Source organism: Ovis canadensis, chromosome 20 (assembly GCF_042477335.2).
Source record: "Ovis canadensis isolate MfBH-ARS-UI-01 breed Bighorn chromosome 20, ARS-UI_OviCan_v2, whole genome shotgun sequence".
In the NCBI taxonomy this organism is placed as follows: domain Eukaryota; kingdom Metazoa; phylum Chordata; class Mammalia; order Artiodactyla; family Bovidae; genus Ovis; species Ovis canadensis.
Window position 1 is genome coordinate 22,695,219 of NC_091264.1, and position 23,472 is coordinate 22,718,690.

General features: G+C 52.6%; 4 protein-coding genes across 9 annotated transcripts; all 4 read right to left on the bottom strand.

Annotated features, from left to right (window-relative positions):
• Positions 1-3: 3 nt before the first annotated feature.
• Positions 4-10,013, bottom strand: TAPBP (TAP binding protein). Of its 2 annotated transcripts, XM_069562731.1 has the most exons (9): positions 9,954-10,013; positions 9,574-9,709; positions 9,278-9,448; positions 8,783-9,043; positions 2,862-3,260; positions 2,129-2,470; positions 1,949-2,038; positions 1,781-1,815; positions 4-1,089 (listed from the first exon to the last, which is right to left on the bottom strand). In XM_069562731.1, the coding sequence occupies exons 2-9, from the start codon at positions 9,608-9,610 to the stop codon at positions 1,078-1,080; spliced, it is 1,347 nt and encodes a 448-aa protein (XP_069418832.1). In that variant the 5' UTR covers positions 9,611-9,709; positions 9,954-10,013; the 3' UTR covers positions 4-1,077. The 2 variants fall into 2 exon arrangements, with proteins under 2 accessions (XP_069418832.1, XP_069418831.1); XM_069562730.1 differs by lacking the exon at positions 9,954-10,013 and having other exon boundaries at positions 9,574-9,850.
• ZBTB22 (zinc finger and BTB domain containing 22) lies at positions 10,001-13,314 on the bottom strand. Of its 2 annotated transcripts, none has more exons than XM_069562729.1 (3): positions 13,210-13,314; positions 10,652-12,590; positions 10,001-10,027 (listed from the first exon to the last, which is right to left on the bottom strand). In XM_069562729.1, exons 2-3 carry the CDS (start codon positions 12,518-12,520, stop codon positions 10,025-10,027), a joined length of 1,872 nt encoding a protein of 623 aa, XP_069418830.1. In that variant the 5' UTR covers positions 12,521-12,590; positions 13,210-13,314; the 3' UTR covers positions 10,001-10,024. The 2 variants fall into 2 exon arrangements, with proteins under 2 accessions (XP_069418830.1, XP_069418829.1); XM_069562728.1 differs by having other exon boundaries at positions 10,571-12,590.
• Positions 13,315-13,941: 627 nt separating this feature from the next.
• Positions 13,942-18,355, bottom strand: DAXX (death domain associated protein). 4 transcript variants are annotated; one of them, XM_069562725.1, is made up of 8 exons: positions 18,208-18,355; positions 17,115-17,373; positions 16,137-16,965; positions 15,798-16,012; positions 15,399-15,648; positions 14,766-15,237; positions 14,391-14,610; positions 13,942-14,190 (listed from the first exon to the last, which is right to left on the bottom strand). In XM_069562725.1, exons 2-8 carry the CDS (start codon positions 17,319-17,321, stop codon positions 14,131-14,133), a joined length of 2,253 nt encoding a protein of 750 aa, XP_069418826.1. In that variant the 5' UTR covers positions 17,322-17,373; positions 18,208-18,355; the 3' UTR covers positions 13,942-14,130. The 4 variants fall into 4 exon arrangements, with proteins under 4 accessions (XP_069418826.1, XP_069418827.1, XP_069418825.1 ...); XM_069562726.1 differs by having other exon boundaries at positions 17,115-17,370; positions 18,263-18,351; XM_069562724.1 differs by having other exon boundaries at positions 18,263-18,350.
• A 2,606-nt stretch (positions 18,356-20,961) lies between these two features.
• SMIM40 (small integral membrane protein 40) lies at positions 20,962-21,204 on the bottom strand. The gene has a single exon (XM_069564317.1). The coding sequence runs from the start codon at positions 21,202-21,204 to the stop codon at positions 20,962-20,964; it is 243 nt and encodes an 80-aa protein (XP_069420418.1).
• Between the last annotated feature and the right edge of the window lie 2,268 nt (positions 21,205-23,472).

A 23,472-nucleotide genomic window follows, 5' to 3' on the forward strand; every position in this document is an offset into this window, starting at 1 on the left:
CCCTTTGAAAACACTGGAACGAGTTTATTCCCACACGATTAGACCCGCACCCTGCGTCCGACCGACCTGGCCCTCGAAGGTCCCCCTCAGCCGAGCCGCTGCTTCCTTCTTCCAGTAGTTTATTTGATTCAACACATATTTTAATCTTTCGGACGAAAAAAGGGTAACTTCTTAAATTGAGCGCCCTCCAGCGGGCCCTGGTGCAGGCGCGGGAGACACCGCAGGGAAAGGACAGGGTCGTCCCAGCCTTCGAGGAGCCAACAGTCCGGGCAGGGAGGCAGGCTTTTAACAACGACTCGCACAATCACTTAAATACAACCGTGGTGAACCGCACTAGAGGGACACGCGGCGGTCTGAGGGGGCGAGGCTGACCTGGTCTGTAGCCCAGGCAGAGAGAACAACGCTCTGGGACCCAGAGGGAGTGGGAGGCCATTGGAGAAAAGGGTCAGCTTTAGGTGTAATGAGCATCGGGAAGGAGGGCGGGAGAGCGCTAAGCGGGCTTGAAAAGGTGCGCAGTGGCTGGAGCGCAGGGATGCGCTGAGTCAGGGCAGGAAAAGAATGGATTTGGCCTTTAGAGCACCGGTTCCTGTCCCAGAGGTCCCTGAGACTATTTCAAGGGCTACGTGAGGTTTCGCCTATGTTCATAACAATCCTAAACTGGTACTTGCCTTTTCACTCTCGGTTCGCTAAAGAACCTACAGTGGCGTTTTCCTGAAGCTACATGACGTGTACTGACATCGTCCCCACAGCTAATGGAACGTGTGCTTGTGTCTTTCTGTGTATTGTTCTCAGTTTTGAGAACAGTACAGTAAGTATCTGTGGCTTATAATCTACATAAGTGAAAGCTTTATAGAGTCCTTAATAATTTTTAAGAGATCCTGAGACCAAAAATTTTGAGAACCGCTGCTCTAGAGTCCTAAGGAGGTGAATGCCTAGTGTCTTTTCAGGAGGCATTCCAGTGGCTCAGTGGAGAGAGACTGGAGGGAGCAGGAACAGAGGGCATACAGTTTGGGGAGTTATTACAGTAGCTTAGACCGGAGAGGATGGTGGCTTCCCCAGGATGGTGCTGAGCTGGCCTCACTCTAGTTTCTGGAAGAGAAATAAAAGGAGGTGAGGGATTCAGGGTATTAGAAAGCAGGGCGAAGTGCTCATGATCAGTCCAGAGACAAGTAGACGTCGTGGGCACAGAGGTGGCAGCAGAAGGAGGGTAACATTTTCTGTGTATTTTAAGCCTAGCAGATGCTGCACCAAGTGCTTTTGCTCCTGCATCTTTCAAAGGAGATGCCCTATCTCCTTAAATCCTTCCAACAGCCCTCTGAGGCTCTGCTGGCCAGTACGGTAGCCACCACTCACTTGTGTCTGCTGAGCATTTGAAATGTGGCTAGTCCAAACTGAGGTTTAAAATAAACCACTGTTTTTGAAGACTCAGGATGGAGGAAACACTATAATTTCTTATACTGATGACATGTTGCCGTGCCAACATTTTGGATATATTAGATATCTTTTACCTTTTTAATGCAGTCCCTAGACTATGTATTTAACTTTACATATGTGCCTTGTGATATATTTCTATAGGATATCACTGCCTAAGTCATTTTCCCCCCCTTAGATCCAAGGAAACAGGTGTAGCCTGTTTGAGGTGGCAGGATTTAATGCAGGTCTGTGTGAATTCCAAGGCTGGATTCTGCCCACCAGGCCAGCAGCCGCCCTCTTGGATGAGGAGTTGGGGAAAGGGGATAAAATGAGAAGGGAAAAATAAAGGAAAGTGGAGTGTTGTTACCTTTTCCGTTGGATTCTGCGTGGCCAGGTAGGCAGCTGTGGAGAGAGATTGAGAAGAGATGGGATGGGGGAGCAGTAGGGCAGAGGGATGAGTGTCAGACTTCTTTGGGAGGAGGCAGATGATGTCTTGCTTCTCAGGGGTCCCAGTTTGGGTGGGGCTCACACTCACCGGCCCAGCTCAGTGCCTTGAGGAGCCCAAGGAGGAGAAAGGCAGACAGGAACAGGCCGATGCCGTCCTCCAGAGAGGGCCCAGAGAGACCTGGCAGGCAGAAGGGGCGAGAGAGTGAGTCTGAAATTCCCAGGCACACCCCCCAGCACCACCCCATTTCTCCGTCCACCAGGCTCTTACCAGCCACCTGCAGAGTGACCTCAGCGCTGCGCCCCAGGGCGGGCAGGCTGGGGTGGTGGACCCGGCAGGCATAGCGGGCCCCATGCTGCTCACTGGTGACCGGGGGCGGCTGCAGGTGTGCAGAGAGGCTTACAGAGCCATCTGAGTGATGTCTCAGGGCCGAGAGCCACCTCTGGCCCTCAGCCTTCTGAAAGCGACCCTCTGGGCCACCCCGAAGCTCCCACTCCACCTCCAGGCCCTGGGAGGGGTAGAAGTGGGACACAAGGCAGAGCAGCTCTGGGGGCGCTTCCCCAGGAGCAGCCCATACAAGAGGCGCTGGTGTCAGGGCCACCTTTGGGGGTTCTGGGGAGAGAGGAAGAAAGGAACATGAGGAATTGATCTACAAAGTGCTCCCTCAGAGGCCCTCTGTGTGCCCTCTGGCTCCCCAGTACTGAGAGGGGTTTAGGGGTTTCCTCCCAGGTTGGGGAGCCCACCATCTCCCCATTGGTGTTTCGCAGGAATCTCCATGCCATGTCCCCAGCTTCAGGGACCCCTTCTTCAGATTTGGGAACCTCCATCCCAAAGCCCCTTAGATCCCTAGGATCCCTTTACCCATTGCCCCTCTGACTCCCAGGGATCCCAGTCTATCTCCCCATATTCACCACCACCCTTTTCTCCACTATCCTCCCATCATGGAGACCCTGCAATCCTAGAGACCATCGTCTACCCATGAGAATCCCATAGCCTCACTCACTCTGTACAGCAAGCTCCAGGGTGATCTGCCCTTGCAGGTATGGCAGGTGAACAGTAGCCAGATAGGTACCCTCCTGGGAGGGCTTAACTGCAGGCAGCCAGAAGGTCCCATTTCCAGTCCATGGCCCCCAGGGCTCATCATCATCCCAAGCAGCAAATGCCACTGCCCCCTCTCGGGCAGCTGGCACCTGCCCATTCAGTCCAGGAGTCACAGCAAGCAGCAGGTGCCCCTTTCCCAGGTGCTGGCGTCGCCACTCCAGCCCAAAGGGAGGGGGACCTGGGGCCAGAGAAGTAGCAGCCTTGGGGGTGAGGGGCATGTAGGCAAAGCTCAAGTCCAGCAAGGCATCTTGTCCTATTCGGATGCGAGGGGTGGGGGTGTGAGTGAAGACAGTTAGGACAGCTGGGGATGGTGGGGAAAGAAGGGTCGGGAAGGGAAGAGAAAGAAAGAGAAAAAATAGAGAAATTGGGTTACGGGAAGGAGTTAACTCTTAAGGACACTTCCTTGGACACTCACCATCTCCCAGCCCTCCCTGCAAATCCCCTTTGCCTTGGGACTGTGTGGGACCCACTGTAACTCAGAGTGAGCAGAGAGGTCTCAAGGTGAATAAGGGCAGCCTCTAAAGGCTGCTCGGAACACACAGCCCATACTGCACCAGCCCAGGGGATGAGGGATCTGAGGGTACTTGTGACACAACCTGAACCAGCCCACCAGTCTCCACATCCACCCTTGAGGAGCCAGGCCTTCCTTGGTTTGCTGGTGAAGACAGTGATGACTCATGACTGTCAGTCCTATGGTGCTACACAGAGTACTGACTGACTCTGGAAGGTTCTGGCTCTAGACTAAAGCTGAACACAGACCTCTGGGCTCTGCTGAGGCAAGTATGGGCTGGTTAAGTGCCTGGAGCCTGATTGCCCTGATCAGTCCCAACTCAGCAGCTGTTATATGGCCTTGGGCCAGTTAGCTTACTCTTCAGTCTCCCGTTCTCCTAAATAAGGATAATGATGATGCTAGCACTCATCCCAAGGAGTTGGAGCAGTGAAGGGTAAGTCAATTCATATCTGCTACTGATCTGGATAACAAAGACACCTATATATAAAAGCTGCTTAGGATAGTGCCTGGAACACAGTACATCTACGCAAGTGTTTGCTGTGATTACAGCCAGTCATCTGCCAGACAAACATAACATGTCCCATCTGAACAGCATCTCTAGAACATCTCCTGGCCAGCTCCAGTGCTGGTCTTCCCTGCCTTAAATGATCACCACCAGCCCCCAGGCACTAAAGGCAAAACATCTGCAATCCCTAAGATTCCTTCTAATTCATTCATTCGACTAATATTGATTGAGCACCTAGGATGTTCAAAGTTGATGAGAGTGGTGAACAAGACATGCAGCCCCCTACCCTCAAACTGTACAGTCTGATAAGAAAGACAGATCGCCAAACACAACATGCTGTGTGCCATCCCCACCAGGCCCTAACTGTCTCCCAGATAGATGTTACATTTGTTTCCGACTCAAGTGCTCATCAATATACATTTGGGCAGTTACAGCAGCCTCCTCTCAGATCTCAGTCTCCCTCATTTCATCCTCCACACTATAACCAAATAACATGGCTGCAAGTCTGACCTGGGCACTTGCCTGTTTAAAAATCCCAGTTACCTAAGTACCTAGCAACTAAAAGCAGAAGCTGGAGCTAGAGGGCCCAGGTTCAATCCCTAGTCTTGCTTCTTACAAATTGTGTGTCCCTGGACAAGTTACCTAACTGCTCTGTCTCATATTTCTTCATCTGTGACATGGGGATAACATCAGTACCTAGTTCTTATGGTTATTCAGAGGAATAAATAAGATTATGCCTATAAAGTGCTTTAGAACAGGAGCTGATGTATAGAAAATGCTTAGCTGTTACTACTTTCATTACTGTCATCATCATGGTAAAGGATTTGCAGGGTATCTTGGAAAAATGACTTAATCTATTTTTCCCAGTAGTCCAATGCCTGATCCTTGCCTACCTTTTGTAGGAATCATGTAAAACAACAGGCTTTTGGAAAAATGGCACACACATACATACACATACACACGAAACTTCTGATGATTCACTATCACTTATAAACCCCAGCTTTCAAGGAACTTGGTAATCTAGCCCCCAACCTACCTTTCCATACTTCGCTTGCACCCTGAGAACCAGCCACGGAGAAGCCCTTTCTAAGACCAGTAGAAAATCTGTTGTCACTGGGCTTTTCTTTGCTTTGTTCAACGGCCAGAAATGTCTGGGTTTTCCAAGTGGAAGTAATTTTCTTTTTCCTCTTGTGATTATTTTTGTGTTTTGGCTGTGCCACTTGGCTTGCAGAATCTTCGTTCTACAACCAGAGATTGAACTGGAGCCCTTGGCAGTAAAAGCATAGCAGAGTTCTAACCACTAGACCACCAGGGAATTCCCTACTTTTATGTAACTTTTAATCCTAGCTTCTAAGGCCTACAAAGTTAAACTTCTCTGAACCTCATAGGACTGTTTTTGTTCAAGAGAGTAAAAAAAGTAAGCAATTTCATTTAGTTTATTTAAATCCAGAAACACACTTTTGAATTGTATGAATCAATCTGTAGAATTTATAAACAAATCTTAAGCTAACAGTGCTCTTTAATATGGGTAATTCCTGCATTCCACAACCTGGACTCTGTAAAAATATAAATGTAAACATAACAGGGCCAGAACCTGTTGGTAAGGAAATTTCTACTGTTTCACAGTTTGTATTATATAGGTCTATGATTTTTTGTTAAAAGTGAATGATAACAATTATAGGGTATTACTGAAAAAACTGAAACCCAACTCTAATCAAGCCTCTAGCTCTAACTATCAATGTATAGGAAATGTATAGGAAACATGGAGGGAAAAGGAACACAGGAAATGACAGGATGAGGAGACAATTGGTCAAATATAGAATATGGGGACATCTACAGAACAGATGACAAGCCAACAGCATTTAAAGGGATGGGGCAATTACAATAAGAAAGACTCAAGAGACAAAACTGCTATGGACTGGATGTTTGCGGCTCTGCCTTCCCCAACCCCCAATTCATATGCTGAAGCCCTAACCTGGGCGGTGACTGGAGACAGGGAGGTGACGAGGTGACACAAGTCAATGAGGTCATAGGTGAGCCCTAATCTGATAGAGCTGGTGCCCTTATAAGAAGAGGACGAAACAGCAAAGCTCTCTCTCTCTTCCCTCCCTGTGAGGACACAACCAGAAGGCAGCCGTCTGTGACCACGAGTGGAGAGTTCTCAGCAGACAGTAGCCATGCTAGCACACTGATCTTGGACTTCTAGCCTCCAGAACTGTGAGGAAATAAATTCCTGTTGTTTAAGCCCCCACTCTACGATATTTTGTGATTGCAGCCCAAGCAGATTCAACAACCAAAGAGAAAATATAGACATCTTTTTGATCCTGATTCAAACAAATCAATTGTAAAATAGCATCACTGAGACAATTGGGAAAAATTTAGTATAGGCTGGAAATTAAATCATACTAAGGAATTATTATTTGTTTTGTTAGGTATAATGCTATTGTGTGCAGGGGGGATGTTAAAAGTCCTTATGTAATAGAGATGTTTACTGAAGTACTTATGAGTAAAATAATATGATGGGATATACTTAAAAACACTTCCAAAAAAGAACAGAAGATTGGAGGAAGATAGGTATAACAATTTGGTAGGGCTTCCCTGGTGATCCAGTGGTTAAGAATCCCCTTTACAATGCAGGGAGCACAGGTTCAATCCCTGGTCCAGGAAGATCCCACATGCCTTGGAGTAACAAGCCATGTGCCATAACTGCTACTGAGTCTGCACTGTAGAGCCTGCACTCTGCAACAAGAGAAACGGCCACAATGGGAAGCCCTCACACTGCCGCTGAAGAAAGCCCACGCCCAGCAACGAAGACCCAGCACAGCCAAAAATAACAAATGTTATTCCCATTAAAATATTCGGTAAATGTAATAACTATACAAGTAGGTATATGGTGTATGGTGGGTTCATTTTCCTCTCCTACTTTAGTGTATCACTGAAACTTTCTATAATAATTTTTAAAGAGTGATGAGAAATACTATACACACAAAGTATTTAAGAAAGTATATTTGTCAACAAACATTTTAGAGTAATAATTTATTTGTTAAGAAATAAAGTATAAATAAATCCATACTAGCAAAATTATTGATCTGTGACCCTGGAAAGAGTCTATTTTTAATTTTACATTAAAAAGAAACCTTTCATTTTCTTAAATCCCTAATCAAGCAAGAATGTTTGAAAAGGAAGACTGAGCACAGCAACTAGTTTTCACCCCTGGTGGTGAGTGAGCTGCAGTAACGTTCTCACCTGGCCACGGCCCTTGGTTCCCTATCCGCGCTTCTTTTAGGGCTCAAGTCACTTTCTACTCTACAATTATCCCATGACAAATCTAATGAGAACGTTTCTGAGAGGAGACTCTACATCTGGTCACCTCTGTGACCCTTAAAAGTGTTCAAGGGCACCCCAGAGATTCTGATTTAATTCACCTGGAGTGAAATTTTTAAGGATTCTTATTTGCAGACCGAACTGAGAACTACAGGGCCCCAATTTATTCTTGGTGATAATAAACATTTATTAAACCAGTGAATAAATTAACAAAGTGTCTCCCTTGATTGTCACAACAACGGGAAGGCAGATGGGAAATACCATCCACATTTTACAGTTGGAAAAGCAGATTCAGAGAAAAAGGGACATTCTTACCCTACCCCGTGAAACCAACAGCCTTGGAAATATTCCTGCCCACTAGAGACAACTGCCATCCCCACAGGGAGCAGTTTGCCTCTGTTCCTGCCCTGGGCAAGGTCTGGGGACAAAGAATGGAGATGGAAGCAGAGGTGAGGATTGCGGAGTGGGTGCTGAGTCCCATGGGTGATTCTCTCAGTGAGGAGAATGTCAGGGAGAAGGTACTGGGGAAGGCAGGTTGTAGGGCTCAGTAGGGGTTGACTGGCAGGTCAGGCTGTATCCTTTCCATAAAATTACACAATGTTTAAGAATTGCCAAGGACTCTGTTCCCATCACCCTCCAGAGAAGAGCTCCAAGAAAGCCAAATCCAGGTCGCATCTTCCCCACTTTTGCTTTATCCGCCCACTCCCTGCGCCCAAGACCCGAAAAGTGCCCAAGCCCTGGGCCTTGAACCGGGTTACACAATGCGGCAAGTGGTCCGTCCTTGCAGCCAGAACCACCAGATCCCCCGCCGCTTCCCTTCCATGCACTCAAGCCCACCATTCAATGACCACAGAGTCAACGCATCATCACGAGCCCTAAGAGGAGGCTGTCAGGTGAGGTTAACGCGCTTGAGCACAAGAGCCTGCGCTTTGCTGATTGTTGCAGCGCCGGATGTGGGAGTGGGTGGGGCGTGAAGGCAGTTTTTTTTTTTTTTTTCAACATGGTGAACAGCAAAGGTGGGGGCGCCTAGCAAGATCTCGGAGGAAAGGAGCAAAAGTTCCTGCTTCTGAGACCCTCCCAAGCCCCTCGCCTAGCGAGTTGCTTAAGGTCTGCTGCTGCTGCTAAATCGTTTCAGTCGTTTCCGACTCTGTGCGACCCCATAGACGGCAGCCCACCAGGCTCCTCTGTCCAAGGGATTCTCTAGGCAAGAATACTGGAGTGGGTTGCCATTTCTTTCTCCAGTCTTAAGGTCAGGTGTCCGGAACCCCCGCCTCTCTCCAAAACCCCGCCCCACATTTTATTTTAGATTAGGTTGGGACTAGATGAAGCGGTAAAGACATTTTAACTGAACTGCCTTGATTTACAAATAAAGAAACGGAGACTCGACTGGGGAAGTGACTCGCTCAAGTCCGCAGAGCGAGTTAACGGCTGATCTGGACCCTTACAATCTACCCAATAATCTCCCATTCCCCTCTATAGCTACCTGTTGCCATGGTGATGAGAGCAGGCTCAGGCTGAGGCTCCGACTGTGGTCGAAGGAGGCTGGAGAGGCTGAGGAACGGGCTAGACATGCTGACCATGAGCCAAGTCCCGTCCAGGGCCCGCGGGCAGCTCTGCTCCGGGGTCAAGCCGCTGAGCCATTTGGCCGAGGCTGGGAGCGGGACGTAGAGGCTCATTTCGCAGCGTGGAGCGGGGGCGTCCCGGGGATACTGTCTGAAGGCGGCCTGAAGGGTGCCCGCGGGGTCTGTGAACGCAGAGAGAGGAGCTGCAGGCGTAGAATCTCCGCCAGGAAAGAAGAGGGGAGGGCAGCGTCCAGGGACTTTCAAAGGTGCAGACTAGCCGGTCGTGAGAGACTGAGAGGGCGGAGCGTTTCACTTTACAGCTGGGGGAAACTGAGGCCCGAGGTCACTGAGACCCGAAGGGCTGGGGGGGTTTCGGGGGAGGCAACAGAGTTGGGAACGAGTCACGGATGACTCACCGTGAACTTTGAGGTAGCGCTCCGGGGCGAGGTCCGGTCGAGGAGGTGGGCTCTCCGCGCCCTGGCGCAGCAGCAGGGCAGCGGGTTTCTTGGCCAACTTGCCCCCGCCCGCATCCTCCACGAACCAGCACTCAATCACCGCGGGTCTGGCCGAGACAGCGGTCGCCAAGCCTGGAAAGAGGGACGCGAGTGAAGGCACGGCCCCAACCTCAGGTGACCCGACCTCCCCCATCCCCGGACGTGGCGGGTCTCACCTCCCACCGTTCCCTGTGCAAGGAGTCACGGGGGTCGCTCACCCAAAGCCACAGCGAGGAGCAGGGACACGCGCTTCATGGCGCTCGGATTTCTCAGCTCTGAAACCGCCTCTTCCTCCTTTCGCTTTCACTTTCCTCCAAAGGCCAGCAGGTGGGGCGGAGGAAATCCCCTCTCAGGCTGGGGGAAAGCTCGTGGGAGGCAGGTTCTCTCCCCGCCTTGCCCCCTCCCCGGCGCCGGGCAGGGTTCCCGAAACATCCTCCCCAGTTGAGGAGTTCCGGTCTGGGGACCTCAGTCCCGCCCAGCCCTCCCGGACTACCCAGCGCCGCAGAGTCTGGGAGCCTTCCCACACCCGCGGCGGCCCGCCTGTCCCCCACAACCCCGAATCCACTTCCCTGAGAACCATTACTCCACCTTCCCCCACCTGTGCCGGGTCCCAAGCAGACACATCGGGGTTGTCGGGAAGCCAAATGAAATGACCAATAAATATTTTAATCACTGTTTAGAAAAAATAAGATTTAAAATAAAAACCTGTACTCCTACAACTTAGTCCCTCCTTGTCTCCATCCCCCTCTCTCCCCAGTGAGAATTGAGTTTGGGGACCCCCAAAGTGGGGGAGGAGAGATTAGGGTAGAAATAAAGGGCACATCCTTTTGCGGGGCAGGCTATATTCTAGGAAAAGGGTGGGGCTCTAAGGCCTGGTCCCCACAACTACACAAACACAGACTTCAGGTACAGACTACAACCACCTGACCCTTGACCCAGTGACTCCTGGATGCTCAACAAGCCCCCTCACCCCACCCCCACCCCCACCCCACATGGGCCCTACTCGGGAGCTGGGGCTTCTGTGCACCCATCTGCAGGGAAGGAAGGGCTCAGTTACAGGGATACTTTGGGGAGGAGGGGCTGAGGAGTGGAATGGGGTAGCCCATGGGGCGACGCGGTTCCCCCTCCAGGATATATATACACAAGTCCATAGAGACAGGAAGACAGTGAGTTGGGAGATCACCTAGGGTCCACAGTGCCCCAGACTCGTGATACCTAATCTCTCTTCCCGGAAAGCTACCCCGGTGGGCCGCCCCTTCAGTTTGCTCCGCCGCCCCCACTGAAGCCCATTTCCACCTTGTGGACACTGAGCGGGGACCAGACGCATCGGCTGGACGGGGGCGTGGCCCCACTCGTCTCATCGCCGCTGCCCCCGCCGCCGCCGCTGCCGGGGGACTCTCTCTTGGGCTGCAAGGCCAATCCGCTGGGCCCGCCCCCGGGGCCCGGTCCAGCCCCGCCCCCGCCGCCTAAGTGGTGCCGGCGCTCACAGTGTCCCCGGTGGCGCATGAAGCTGTCTCGCCACATGAACTTCTTGGCGCAGACGCTGCACTCGTAGGGCTTGAGACCCGTGTGCGTCTTCATGTGCTCCGTCAGGTGATGCTTCATCTTGAACTTTTTGTTGCACACGGGGCAGTCAAAGGGCCGCAGGTTGAGGTGCATGTTCACATGACGATCTCGCATGCTCTTGTGGGAGAAGGCTTTTCCGCAGTGGCACAAAAAGATCTTATTTCCATCCCCACTGCCTGTCCCTCCAGGGGTCCCGCCGGTACCACCTGGCCCGCCCAGGGCCCCTGCTGGTGTGCCCCCCAGGGTCACCGCCCCGTGTTCAGCTTGGCTCCCTGGCGGCTGTGAGGAGGAGGAGGATGAAGAGGATGGGAAGACTAGGATCTGGTTGCCCTGCATGTCCAGTGGGAGCAGGGGCCTTGGAGGGTGTGCTGGAGCATAGGATGAAGGGGTTGGTCCCCCTGAATCATCAAGCCCTGCCCCAGGACCCCCACCTTCATAGGGACCAAAGTCATTGGAGGACTCACAGAAATTGACCTGCTCCTCTCCCTTGTCCGGAGGCTCAGACAGGGTCCGGACATCACTTATGCTAAGGGTAGCCTCAGGTCCTCCCCCTGCTGAAACCCTGGAGCCACCCCCCAGCTCTTCATCTTCGTCATCCTCACAGGTCAACACCAAGTCTTCCTCCTCCTCATCCTCTTCCAGGTCTGGGTCTTGTGGAGCCAGGGGTGCCGATGCTGGGCAGTTTCCACCCCGCTTCACATATACCCAGTGTTTCTGTGGCACAATGCTGGGGGGTGCATAGGTGGGCCGGCGGAGCCCAGCCCCAGGGACCACCGCACCCCTCCCATCCCCACCGTCATCACACAGCTCATCTGCCTCCAGCAGCAGCTTGCCAGAGGTAGCACCCCCACTGCCAACCACAGGGGCAGGGAAGACAGGGCCACCTGTGCGGCGCTCCCCACTGCCCACTGCAGAAGCTGCAAAGGCCTCCTGGGAGGAAGATGAGAAATCAGTGGACTCCCGGGGGCTGAAGTAGTTGCTGCTGCTGGGGGATTGATTCTCACTGGCCCGGCTGGAGGCATGGGAGCGCACGGAGCTCACAGTGGCAGGGGCCACCGTGCCCCCACTCCCGGAAGGCACCCCAGCACCGGGGACAGTGACCGACGTGGCTGCAGCAGTTGTGACGGTGGTGGTGGTGGCTGAGGCCCGGCCCTCTCGGAGGAGTTCAGTGCACTTATCCACGATGTGCCACATTTGGAGCACGGACCCCACTGTGAGGAAGTTAACAATGTCAGCAGCGGCCATGCTGAGGCGGCCAGTGTAAGCTGAAGCCAAGACAGTCTCAAAGGCTCCTGGGTCCATGACGCTGGGCAGCGAGATGGAAGTCATGCCCTTGAGTAGGACCTGGTCGTGGAAGTAAGGGGAAGAGGCAGCCAGGACAGCACGATGAGCCCGGAACTCCCGTCCCTGCACCCGGATGGACACGTCACAGAGCTGGCCCTGCAGCCGCTGCTGATTGAGAGACTCCAGGAGGGCACTGGTCACCTCTGGGAAGGACACATGTACCACCGCCGCTGCAGGCAGGGGCAGTGGTGGCGGGGCCAGTGATAGAGGCAGGGGGAGTGCTGCCCCGCTGGGAGACAGAGGAGATGGCTCCATGGTGTGGAGGGAAGGGGTACCCCCCCCAGCCACAGGAACAAGGGAAGGAGGAGGGCGGCCGGGGGGGTCTCTGGAAAGAAAAAGAGAGACGAATGATAACATCTCATAATAACACAGCCCTTTACAGTTTAAAAACACATTCACATTTATTATCTGGGTAACCCCCTACAAGGACACTATAAGGTAGGCACTCCTCTCAACCCCATTTGACAGATGACAAAACTGAGGCTCAGAAAGATTAAGAGATTATCCAAGGTCACACCACTAAGTGGCAGCACCCACAAACGCAGGAGTCCTAACTCCAAATCCAGTGCTCTTTGGAGGTTAGAGAAATAAGGTACTCCTGGGGAATGGGGTGCCTCCCCCTCAGAAATTCCCATTTGCCTGAGACCCCAACTTAATAAAATTTACCTTACTGGGGTTTTGTACACTTTTCTTGGGTTGGGGGGACAGGTCGGTTCTGGCATCGAAAACCATTTCCCTTTAGGCCGTGCCCCTGGCTAGCCACGCCCCTTGCCCCCAGTTATCCCTAATCGCCCATCTCACGACCCGCCCCATGGCCTTTTGGCTCCGCCCCTGAGTACCCCCGCCCACATAGGACCCCGCCCCCCTCTGCTCCGCCCCAAGCGGTACTTCGACCTCCTCTCCCACCCGGAAGGCGCCCCCCAACCCCGCGCGTCCCCGCTTACCGGGCCGCGCGCCCCCGGGCCCCCCCCGCCCCTCACTCGGCGGCCAGAGCCGCAGCCTGGGCCCCTCCCGCCGCCATCTTGCGCCGACTCCCTCCGCCCTCCGCCTCCGCTCCGCCTCCCGCCCCTCAGGCTTTAAAGGCACAGGCGGGCACCCCGCCCGAGCCGCTGGGCAATACTCGGCAGACTCGGCCACTTCTCCTTTAAAAAACAGCTGTTTCATTCCACCTTAAAGGTACCACGTTTCGTACGCCGCTAAGGACTCAGGACTCGGGTCTGCCGAAGCTCTCACTCCCCTTTAATTTGGTAAGCCTGCCTCTTCCTATTGGCCATGGGTCTAGGCCTTCGCTGCTTGGGCTCCGCCCCTGAGCTGTGGCCATTAGCGCGTTTACGATGTCTAACCGCCCCGGTCGCCCAGCTTCTGACAGTCCTCCTGAAGCCCCACCCCCCACCTCTGCTCCTGGATTGGCTAGATAACCTTGAGTCGGCCCCTGATTGGCTTTTTTACTGCTACCGCTCGAAGTGGGAAAGAAAAGCGCATTCAGGAGGCTGAAGCACGTTTTAGTACCTTGCAGAGGGCAAGGAGGCCTGAGGATGAGAAAAACTCCAAAGAGGCGTGAAGGCAGCTGGACAGGGCATATCCAGGGCTGTCCCGGGAGAACGGCTAACCCTGAGCCAGAGAACAGCTGGTGCCAATCACCAGCTGGTGAGGGCGGGACAAGGAAAAGACAGGGATACAATAAGAAAAGAACTTTATTGTTCATTAATGTTTCTGTGTAAAACTTAAGCTTTGTTGTTGTTGTTTTTAAAAAGAAACCACCAAAAGGCGATTAGCTCAGTCCATCCCTTCCTCAGTCATGTGCTTCCTACCATCCTCCAAATACCATCCCAAACATTTTGGGGCCAGGGAGGAGGGGGAGGCGGTTAATCAGAGTCTGAGAGCACGATGATCTCCTCGGGATCACACTGTGTGGCCACACTCATCTGCAGGGGTGTGAGACAAAGAGTCAGAAAGGTCTGGAACATAGTGGAGGAGAAGCCAGGGAAGGACTTTATCAGAGATCAAAACTTAGGGTGGGGAAAAAAGAGAGAGGGAGGAGGTAATGGGTGTAACATTCAGACAGAGAACCCCAAATGAATAATGAAAGGGAATGAAGTTAGGAAACACAGCCACCCCCTCTTACCTTGTATGTACCAGGCCTGGAGGGTTGTGACTGGGGAGTGTGGGACAACCGGGTTGGAAGTGGGCTACAGAGGGAGCTGGTCACCAAGCCATGGCTAGGAGAGTCCACCCTTGTGGAGGAATCAGCAACTGGAGCCATAGAAGCCAAAGGGGAAGGCGGGCTGGCCAGGGTACGTGTCTTCTGCCCGTTCTTCTGCACTGCCCCTTGCATCTCCACATGGCTAGAGACAGAAACACACGTGGGAGGGGAGGTATGTGGAGCCTGAGGCTGGAGGGGGAATGTGCAGTTTTTCCCCAGACTCCTTTCTACAGTATTTCTCTCAGAAAGCCCCTTCAGCCCCTGCATGGCTTCCCTCTTTCTCCTTGTTGCTGTTACCTCGTTCCTAATGGCCCGGCTTCTGTTTGCTTCTCCTTCCGAGATTTCTTGCGGGGGGGACTGGAATCCCCCCAGGTGTGAGGAGAGACGCCCCCATTGAAGGAAGTGGAGGTGACCACCGCAGCCCCGTTCTCCAGCACAGTGGTAAGGAGGTCCTCTGCCTTCTTGGAAGAGGAAACGTCCCGCTCCTCAGGGGAAGGGGTCGTATCCAGGGGCAAGGCTTCAATCTCTAGCTCGAAGAGCTGAGACATAGGGCTCTCTTCCTCCAGCGGCAACTCCTCGAGGTGCTCTTGCCTGCTTTCAGCAACTACACTGGAGGGGGCCGGGGGCTCTTCTGCCGGTGAAGATGGTGACTCTGTGGCTCTTTTGTTTTGCTGCTCCTCTGGAGACCCACTGTTCCCTTTATGAGGTTCCAGGTTCTTTTCAGTGGAGACCGGTAGTGGGGACATGGGGCTCTTATCTCCATCCTTCTCTGGAAAAAAAGAAAAGAGCAGATTGGTAGCAAAAGCACTGGGGGAAAGAAAACTGCTGAGAGGGCACCGAGTGAGAGGAAGGAAAGGCTCTCAAAGAGGGGGCTCGTGCCCAACAGAGTGGAGAGAAGTGACGCACGAGAAGACGGTTTCCTTGGCATACCTGCTTCCTCCTCCTCCTCTTCATCGTCCCCCTGACCTTCCTTCATCTGTTCCAGATCCTCCTCTTCTTCGGAATCTGTGGCCTCATCTTCTTCCTCCTCGTCTTCCTCGTCTTCCTCATCTTCCTCCTCGTCTTCCTCGTCTTCCTCTTCCTCCTCCTCCTCCTCCTCTTCACTCTCCTCATCTTCTTCATCGTCGATCTCAGCCTTGGAAGTGGTAGGACACTCCTGGGATGCCACTCCACTAGGGCCCTGCAGAGGACAAACGAGTTTCCTGAAGGGATCTGTTGCCCCGTTCTCCAAGGAATGCTTCTTGCATTCCTTCCGCACACGCCATGATCAGTCACCGCAGACTCCCTGCCGGCCAGTGCAGGGGAGGGACGAGGTCTCTCCGTTCATACCTCACCAGAATCCAGCGAGGATTTGGGGGGATCTTCAGAGTGCGAAGAGGTGGCTTGGGGGAGCCGGGCTCTTCTCTTCTGTCTCTCGCTCTCCTCATTCCTGTCTTGCATCATCGCGTACTTGGAGATGACCTCATCCAGCCGGCTCATAGCCAAGCTTCGGTTCTCCCGCAGGCGCCGGGCCAGGACAGGATCTGAGAGTGCGGGATCAATGCCTGTGTGGGAAGATATAAAGTCAGTGTAGTCACGCAGAACTCTAGAAGGGACTAAAGAGATGCCCCCTCCACCACACACACCTGACGAACGAGGGTTACCAAGGAGTATCTCACTAATGCCTACCTGGCCTATAGTCATCTGTGAGGTGACAGCCGAAGTTGTAGATGAGATCCAGGTGGCGACGCTCCTGTAACCTGATGCCCACATCGCGGAAGGCATCCTGAGCCATGAGCTGGAGCTGCTGTCGGGGGAGGCCAAGGCTGTGCCGAGCAGCTGCTTTCTCTACGGCCCGCAGTACATCTCCATAGTCAGGGAAGGTATCAGGCCCTGGCTTGTTGATGAGCCGCTCAATGCGCCTGTTGACCTCTGGGTAACGGGTACCACGGTAGGGGATGCGCTGCTCTATGACCCGGCCTGTCAGTGAAGAGCAGTCTTTCAGCTCACACAGCCGCCCAAAGAGACGGATCAGCTTACGCTTCAACCTTGCTTCCTGCAGGTAAGTGGAGTCTGGGTCATCCAATTCTGAGAGATCCAACTCCTTTTCTTGCAGCCGCCGGATCTCTGCCACATACAGTGCCAGCAGCTGCTCCAAGCGCTGGATCTGCCGCCGGGAACCACGGGTCCTTGGGGCCTCAGAGCCAGTGGTCTCAGCATTTGGGTCCGAGGAGGGGTCTGTGGGAGGGTTATTCCCAGAGGGTTCACTAGAGGTGGTGGCAGCAGGGGCCAGGTTCAGCTTCTTCTTGGCTGAGTGGGCCTTGAGAACCGTGCAGAGCTCATTAATGTAGACATAGAGCTTAGCTGGCCGGTTCTGGGCCCGAGAGAGGACCCGAGACAGGATGTTGCAGAACTCCGCCGAGGCCAAAAACAGAGGGTGGGCCCGCTGCTGCCGGTTATAGAGGAACGGGACCACCTCGGGGTGGTCCGCCGTCTGCGTCTTACACAGTGCAAGGAACTGGAAGGTTCACGGGGGAAAAGGGAGGAGAAAAAGACAAAAGGATAGGGTTGAGAGAAAGGTGAGGTGGGGTTACTGGGGGAGAAAGGACAGAGCCAAGCAGCCATCCCCCTCCCTGGGGCACGACAGTCTTCTCCCCTAAAGCTCACCTCTTCAAACAGCTTCTCATTCTCCAACTTGTAGCATTTCTTGCCGCCCGAACTACTGCTTCCTCCAGCCCCATGGGGCTGAGAGGAGCCAGGGGCTTCTGCCCTGGGTGAGGCCGGATTAGGGGGTGGGTGGGAGGGCCCTGGCTGAGCAGCTGCTTCATCTTCATCATCATCATCCAGCACGATGATGCTGTTAGCGGTAGCCATAGGGGATCAAATCCCCCGGAGGGAGGAAGTGTTGGGGATTTCGTAATTCCTGCTGGAAGGGGATGGGGCCTCAGACAGAGCCCCTCCAGCACCGCCCCATCCCTTCATCTCACACGTTTTCCAGTCTTGGGTTTCAAAAGCACCCAGCCATGCCCAACAGTGTTCTCATTTCCTAGCTTCAGCAAGCATTAGTACTGTACGTTTTTCCGGCCCTTTACTGGGGGAGTTCCAAACCTTCTGAAAACCTGAAGTCCCACCTCCAGCTCGACCCCCCACGCATGTATCCGGTCTTTCAGTCTCGTTTTCCCCACTATTTCTCAGAGTTGCCAAGTTGAGTCTTCCTCTCAACCCCTGGACGACCTCTCTCGCTGCACTACAGATTTCCTTGACATTCTCTCGAACAGACACCACAGCCCCACTGGCACCACCGTTTTCCCTGTTCGCTCTCTCTCACACATATCAAATCTATACTCTCACCCCATTCTGAAAGATAACCCCAACTCGGAGACCCCTTGAGAAGGAGGTTCCCTCCCAACAATCCATTCCCTTTTCTCCTACTTAAATTATCTCTATATTCCACCCTCTGATGGGTCTCCTCAAACCGAAGCGCTAGGTTGAAGATATTTCACCCCAAGTCCCCTCCTTCTCACCCCACCCTAATTTCCCCCATTCTCTCTCAGTGACCTGTAACCAATCGTGAGCTCCACGCTGGGCTCTCCCGATTTCTCTCAGATCCCAGCCCTGAGTCCAGTCCTTCCCCTAAATGAGCTTCCCGCCAAGTCCCCCTCCCCCAGTTCAGCCCCTGGCCGCCCCACTCCCCTTCAGGGACAGGAAGGAGGATCCCACAGCCTGCCCCTCAGACTCCGCGCCGGGGACTCCCCAGTACCTCTCCCTCGACAGTCCTGCCCCCGCCTTCGCTCCCCACACCGTCCGGCCCCCACCTCAGAAACGGTCTCTCGAGGCGACCCTCTCCGCGGATCTCAGAACCTCGCATGGTTCCCTCCGTCTTCCTTCCCCCTCCCACCGCAGGCCCCACTTCTTACCGGAAGCCGCGGAGCTTCCGCCCACACGCTCTGGGCGCGGCCATATTGTCGCACGGAATCCTGTGCCGCCGTGAGGCAGGCAGGCAGGGAGGGAGGGCCGCCCCTCCTAGAGCCTCCCCTGCCGCCCACCTCGTCTGCGGCTCCTTTCACCCTGACCTGCAGGGGGCGGATTTGTCGCCTCCGGGCGTCCTGAATACCTGGGGGCCGCCATTTTGCCGTACGGCTCTGGCTGCGCCGGGAGCGGGGCCCGCCGTCAGTGGAGCTCTTTTCACCCGGTGCTTCCGCGACTCCGCCAATCAGAAACTTCCCGCATCCCGGCCCAACCACCGCTAGTCGCGTGCGGGGAGGACTGATCCACCTTTCTACGTGGGGGGGCGGGGGGCCGGGTCGGGGGAGGAAATAACGGAACAGCGCGGGGTGAGGAATTGGGCCCTCCAAGGCTGAACAGGGAGGCACGGAAAGGCAGGAGTGTCTTAAAAGGGAAATGAAACCTTTCCTAGCCGCTGGGCTTTTGACAAGCCTTGTGGCGCTACTTTCCTACCTGCCAGGTCCCGGTTTCCGCGGCTCAGTCGACTGTACCTGTCATTTCTTTCTGTGGTCTGCGCGCTCCCTTGCAGCTGCCCAGAAGCTACTTCTACATCCAGGTGCCTACATCTCCCAATCATGAAGTCGTAACACACGCATACAAACGAGCACAACACGCTATACAAATGTGTTCTTATTATTGCGATTGTTGGCGTGCTTTCCAAGCTCCACCACAGAAGTAATGACCAACCAAGTAGGTGGGACCTAGTTGGTTCTCCGCCGTTTTCTGGAGGGGGTTCCCGAGGCGCAGGCGCTGATGACAAGGAGGCTGTGCTTTGTCCAGGACCTCTAGGGCCTGAGGACAGGCAATGTGGGGAGGGGGCTCTGAGCAGAATCTGTAAGAGCTGTGAGAAGAAACGAGGCTCGAGGCTCGTAAAATACCTTGAGTCTCATCTCCTCCTCTTCCTCTGGGAGAGCTGACGAAGGAAGAGAGAAGAAACCAACATTGGCGCCCTCCTCGCCCACACCCTCACCCTAAACCAACTTTACGGAAACTGGAGGGGCTCGAAGAGGCAAACCTGGGCCCAAAGGTGAACTTCTGAGAAAACCGGAAAGGTTAACATGGTTCCAATCTCTCAGTTTCCCGCCTCCTTGAGAATTCCACAGAGGGTGAGCATCTTGTCACTTTCTAGGACCACAGTCTCTTACATCCCCAAGCCCTCAAGAGTTCCAAACCCTCAAACCCTCACTCCCATTAAAGAATCCTACACCACTTCTCTCCAGTCGTCTAAGCCTGTAGTCTTAAATTGGGGAACACGGAGACTCGCCTAAGGATACTTGGATTTGGGACATATAAAGGATTAATTTCCAGAGTCTCAGTTTTCCCAAAATTTGTTTTCCTGAATAAATGCTTGCACTAGAGCTTCTCCTTCCTTTTCTCTTTTACAATAGACTTTCTCCCTCTCTATTTAAAAAGGAAAAAAAGAAAAAAAGGTATAGTTCTTAACCATGAAATCTAGGGATAACCTTACCTTGTTTTACCTTGGTTGTTTTTTGTTTGTTTTGGGCCACGCCCTGAATCTTGCAGGGATCTTAGTTTCCCAACCAGGGATGGAACTGGCCCCCAGCGCCAGCAATGAAAGCACCAAGTCCTAACTGATGGACCATCAGGGATTTCCCTTACCTTGTCTTAAATAGAAATGTAACAATATTGTAATGTAATTATCCTCTAATTTAAAAAAAAGACATGTAGCCTATTTCTTTTAAGGCATCATAAACACCATCTTGTCTATCTCATTTTACATGTACTTTTAAGTTATGAAAATGTGTACAATCTTTATGCTATTTTATCACTTCTGCTCTCATAATAATTGTAATGATAACCCAGAAGAAATATTTCTAAAAACCTTGAGTTTTATGGTCACAAGACAGAATAATATTTTTCATCTCAATTATGATATATATGTGTAAGAAAGTGTGATAGGGGACTTCCCTGGTCATTCAGTGGTTAAGACTCTGTGCTTCCATTGCAAGGGACCAGCCTTAGATCCCTGATAGAGGAACTCACATTCCCCCATGGGTGCAACCAAAGAAAAAAGATATTTTAAAGTGTGATAAACTGGTCAATAAAAGACTTTTAAGTATAAAAGCATAAAATTGTGGGGAAATCAAACGGTAATAGGAGTTCTAGGAGAATAGAGAATGATGGATTAAGAAAAGGAAAGAGTCCCAATTATATTTTTTAATGAGGGCTAGTGGATATTGTCACTCTGATATTTCAATTCCCCTGGACACACAAAAGATTGATTTATTTTAAAAAGTGAATATTTTGTATATCCCAGGAATTACATCGTTCAAACGTTAACTTATGATGATAAAGTTTAGATGCTTACTTAGAAGTGCTTGAGAACAAACTTTCAAAATTATTTCCTGAAGTATAGGTGCAGAAATTTTAAGACAGTTGCTCTCAACTATCCAAGTGTCCCTCCAAAGCCCCCAACAGTGCCATTCCCCTCCACCCTTTCTCCCCTCACCTCTGTGGCAGGGCAAGAGTATGGTTATAGGAAAAGTGGTCACAATTCCAGCTCCTCCTCCTTCTCAGGCGTTCTCAGGAGCCAGTCCTCAAACTTCGCCCAAGGAAGCAGCCATAGCAGCTTACAAACAGCCTCCAGCATCAGTAGTGTCACGATGAGGACCAGGAAGATAAAGAAGGCTTTGTCCATGGCCCGCCGCAGGGGACCCCTGGGAGGAGTGGGATGTCGGGCAAATGCCAGGAACACATCCTCCGCGTCCACATCGCCCTCCTCCTCGGCCATTCTAACCCACAGTCTGACCGCTGGCTTGAGCAAGGAGGCTGGGATGGAAGCCCTTAGTCAGCCTTGCCAGGATTAAGGGGAGTGATGTCGGCAAGTCCTGCACCTGCCCAGCTTGACCCTAATTCCCCCAACCAAGAGGAAAAAAGGAGAGGAGGGCCTCTGAGTCTTTGAACGATCGATACAGTGTGAATGATCTGGAATAAATAATTCCTAAACTCTGTCCAGCTTTTGGGCTTCCCAGATGGTTTAGTGATAAAAGAATCCGCCTGCCAATGCAGGAGACACCGGTTGGATCCCTGGGTCCGGAAGATCCCCTGGAGGAGGAAATGGCAACCCACTCCAGTATTCTTGCCTGGAGCCGGAACAGAGGAGGCTGCCTATAATCCATAGAGTTGCAAAGAGTCAGACACCACTGAGCCACTGAGGACGCACACACCCACGTCCAGCTTTTTAACTTGTGTTTCAGAAACTGAAGTCCCAACAGAGACATGCCAGCTGCAGCTGCCCAAGTCATTCTAGGTCTCTAAGATTAAGGTTCAAGGCATTGGGCCCCTACAGCCCAGGACCTAGTACCTACTGTGAGCCGGGGTCACTCGAGCACTTCAACACTGCGGGGGGTTGGAGGGGTGGGGACGAACGATCTAACCTAGGCGCGGTTGGGCGGCAGTGCCGGGCGCCGGGGGCGGGGGTAGGGGGCGCGTGTGTGCGGGCCGCAGGGGCCGGACAGGGGGCCGCAGAAGCTGAGGAGGCTCCAGTCTGCGCAGGCGTAGTCTTTCTCCAGGTCCGGGGGGCGCTGAGCTTGCTGCGCCGAAACGCGGCATGCTCTCTTTGTGACTTCCAGTACGATTATAACTAGACCGCGGGTGCGCAAGCGGAGGTTTATAAAAAGAGAAAGACCGTGGTTGGCCAGTGGAGCGATAGTTAACGATAGGGACTTAACTACTGAGGCAATAATAAGGAAGGGTTAGCTGCGCTTGAGGGGCCCTGGTCTGAGAATTGCTGGTGGGAAATGTCAATGAGGACATTGGGACAAGGATTGAAGGCCTTTTCTTGACTCTGTTCCCCAGGCACTGGCCTGAAGCTTCGTGAGGGAAATCAAAGTCCATATGGAGACCTGCCCAACCCCGCCCCCCATAAATTGTGGTAGGTGGGTGGATTGCGAGGGAACAGCCCAATAGGTAATTAGACCTCATATCTGGAGTCTCTAAGGCCTCTTAGCTAAACTCCACTTTGACCTCGATAAAAAGACATTGTTTTATTGGGAAGACCTTGTTTACCCCAAAATAGTACAATGGATGTCACAGTTTCGCTTAGAATCAACTCACATTATCTTTTGCTGCCGCCACAGGAAACCACATTACCAGTCAAAAGAAAGAAAGAAAGAAACTAGATTGGAGTCTGAACTAATTATTTGTTTTTAAATCAGTCACAGCTTTATTTTTAAAATAATTTTATTTATGGCTCTTCTGGCTCTTTGTGGCTGTGTGCGCATTTTTTCCTAGTTGGGGCACGCCGGGGCAGCTCTCTAGTCGCATGTGCGTGGACTTCTCATTGCAGTGGCTTCTCTTCTTGCCGAGCCAGTGCTGTAGGTGCGCACAGGCTTCAGCAGTTGTAGCACTTGAGCCCAGTAGTTGCTGCTCCCTCAGCTCTAGAGCACAGGCTCAGTAGTTGTGGCACGTGGCCTTAATTGCTCCCCAACAGGTGGGATGTTTTCCCCATTGGGGATTGAACCCAGAACCTGTCCCCTGCATTGGTGATCGGATTCTTTACCACTGAGCCACCAGGGAAATCCCATACTAATCGTTGATGAGTTGTGTTAATTAAACAAGGAGAACTTGAGACTGAGGTGACTCTGACGCCCTGGCAGTCTACTTAAGCCAAAATCTTAAACCTATAAATGACTCAAGATCAGGTAATCAAGAAGCTAGAGGAGGGACTTCCCCAGAGTGGTTAAGAATCTGCACTTTCCACTGCAGGTCCCACCGAGGTGGGTGAGCTAAGGTCCCAAATGCTGCATGGGCAGGCCCAAACCCGCTCCCCCAACTCGCCAAAAAAAAGAAACACTGGAAGACAGTCACACACAGCCAACTGGGCTAAGCTATAGCCAATCAAATAATTTCCTTTCTTTACTTCCACATTTTCTCCATTAAAGCCTTTCCTCTGGGTCAGGTCTGAGGATGTTCAAACTACCCATGCAGTTGTGCTCCTTTCACATGCTAGCAAGGTAATGCTCAAAATCCTTCAAGCCAGGCTGAACCTACTTCAAGC

What these genes read in the sequence shown, in the direction of transcription:
- TAPBP (XM_069562731.1), bottom strand. Translation starts at nt 9,610, where the DNA reads ATGAAGCGCGTGTCCCTGCTCCTCGCTGTGGCTTTGG. An exon ending in CCTGGAGCTTGCTGTACAGA is followed by an intron (nt 2,471 to 2,861) that starts GTGAGTGAGGCT and finishes CTCTCTCCCCAG; the next exon opens with AACCCCCAAAGGTGGCCCTG. An exon ending in GGTCACTCTGCAGGTGGCTG is followed by an intron (nt 2,039 to 2,128) that starts GTAAGAGCCTGG and finishes TCTGCCTGCCAG; the next exon opens with GTCTCTCTGGGCCCTCTCTG.
- ZBTB22 (XM_069562728.1), bottom strand. Translation starts at nt 12,520, where the DNA reads ATGGAGCCATCTCCTCTGTCTCCCAGCGGGGCAGCACTCCCCCTGCCT.
- DAXX (XM_069562725.1), bottom strand. Translation starts at nt 17,321, where the DNA reads ATGGCTACCGCTAACAGCATCATCGTGCTGGATGATGATGATGAAGAT. An exon ending in ATGAGAAGCTGTTTGAAGAG is followed by an intron (nt 16,966 to 17,114) that starts GTGAGCTTTAGG and finishes TGAACCTTCCAG; the next exon opens with TTCCTTGCACTGTGTAAGAC. An exon ending in GCCGGGCCATTAGGAACGAG is followed by an intron (nt 14,611 to 14,765) that starts GTAACAGCAACA and finishes TTCTGTCTCTAG; the next exon opens with CCATGTGGAGATGCAAGGGG.
- SMIM40 (XM_069564317.1), bottom strand. Translation starts at nt 21,204, where the DNA reads ATGGCCGAGGAGGAGGGCGATGTGGACGCGGAGGATGTGTTCCTGGCA.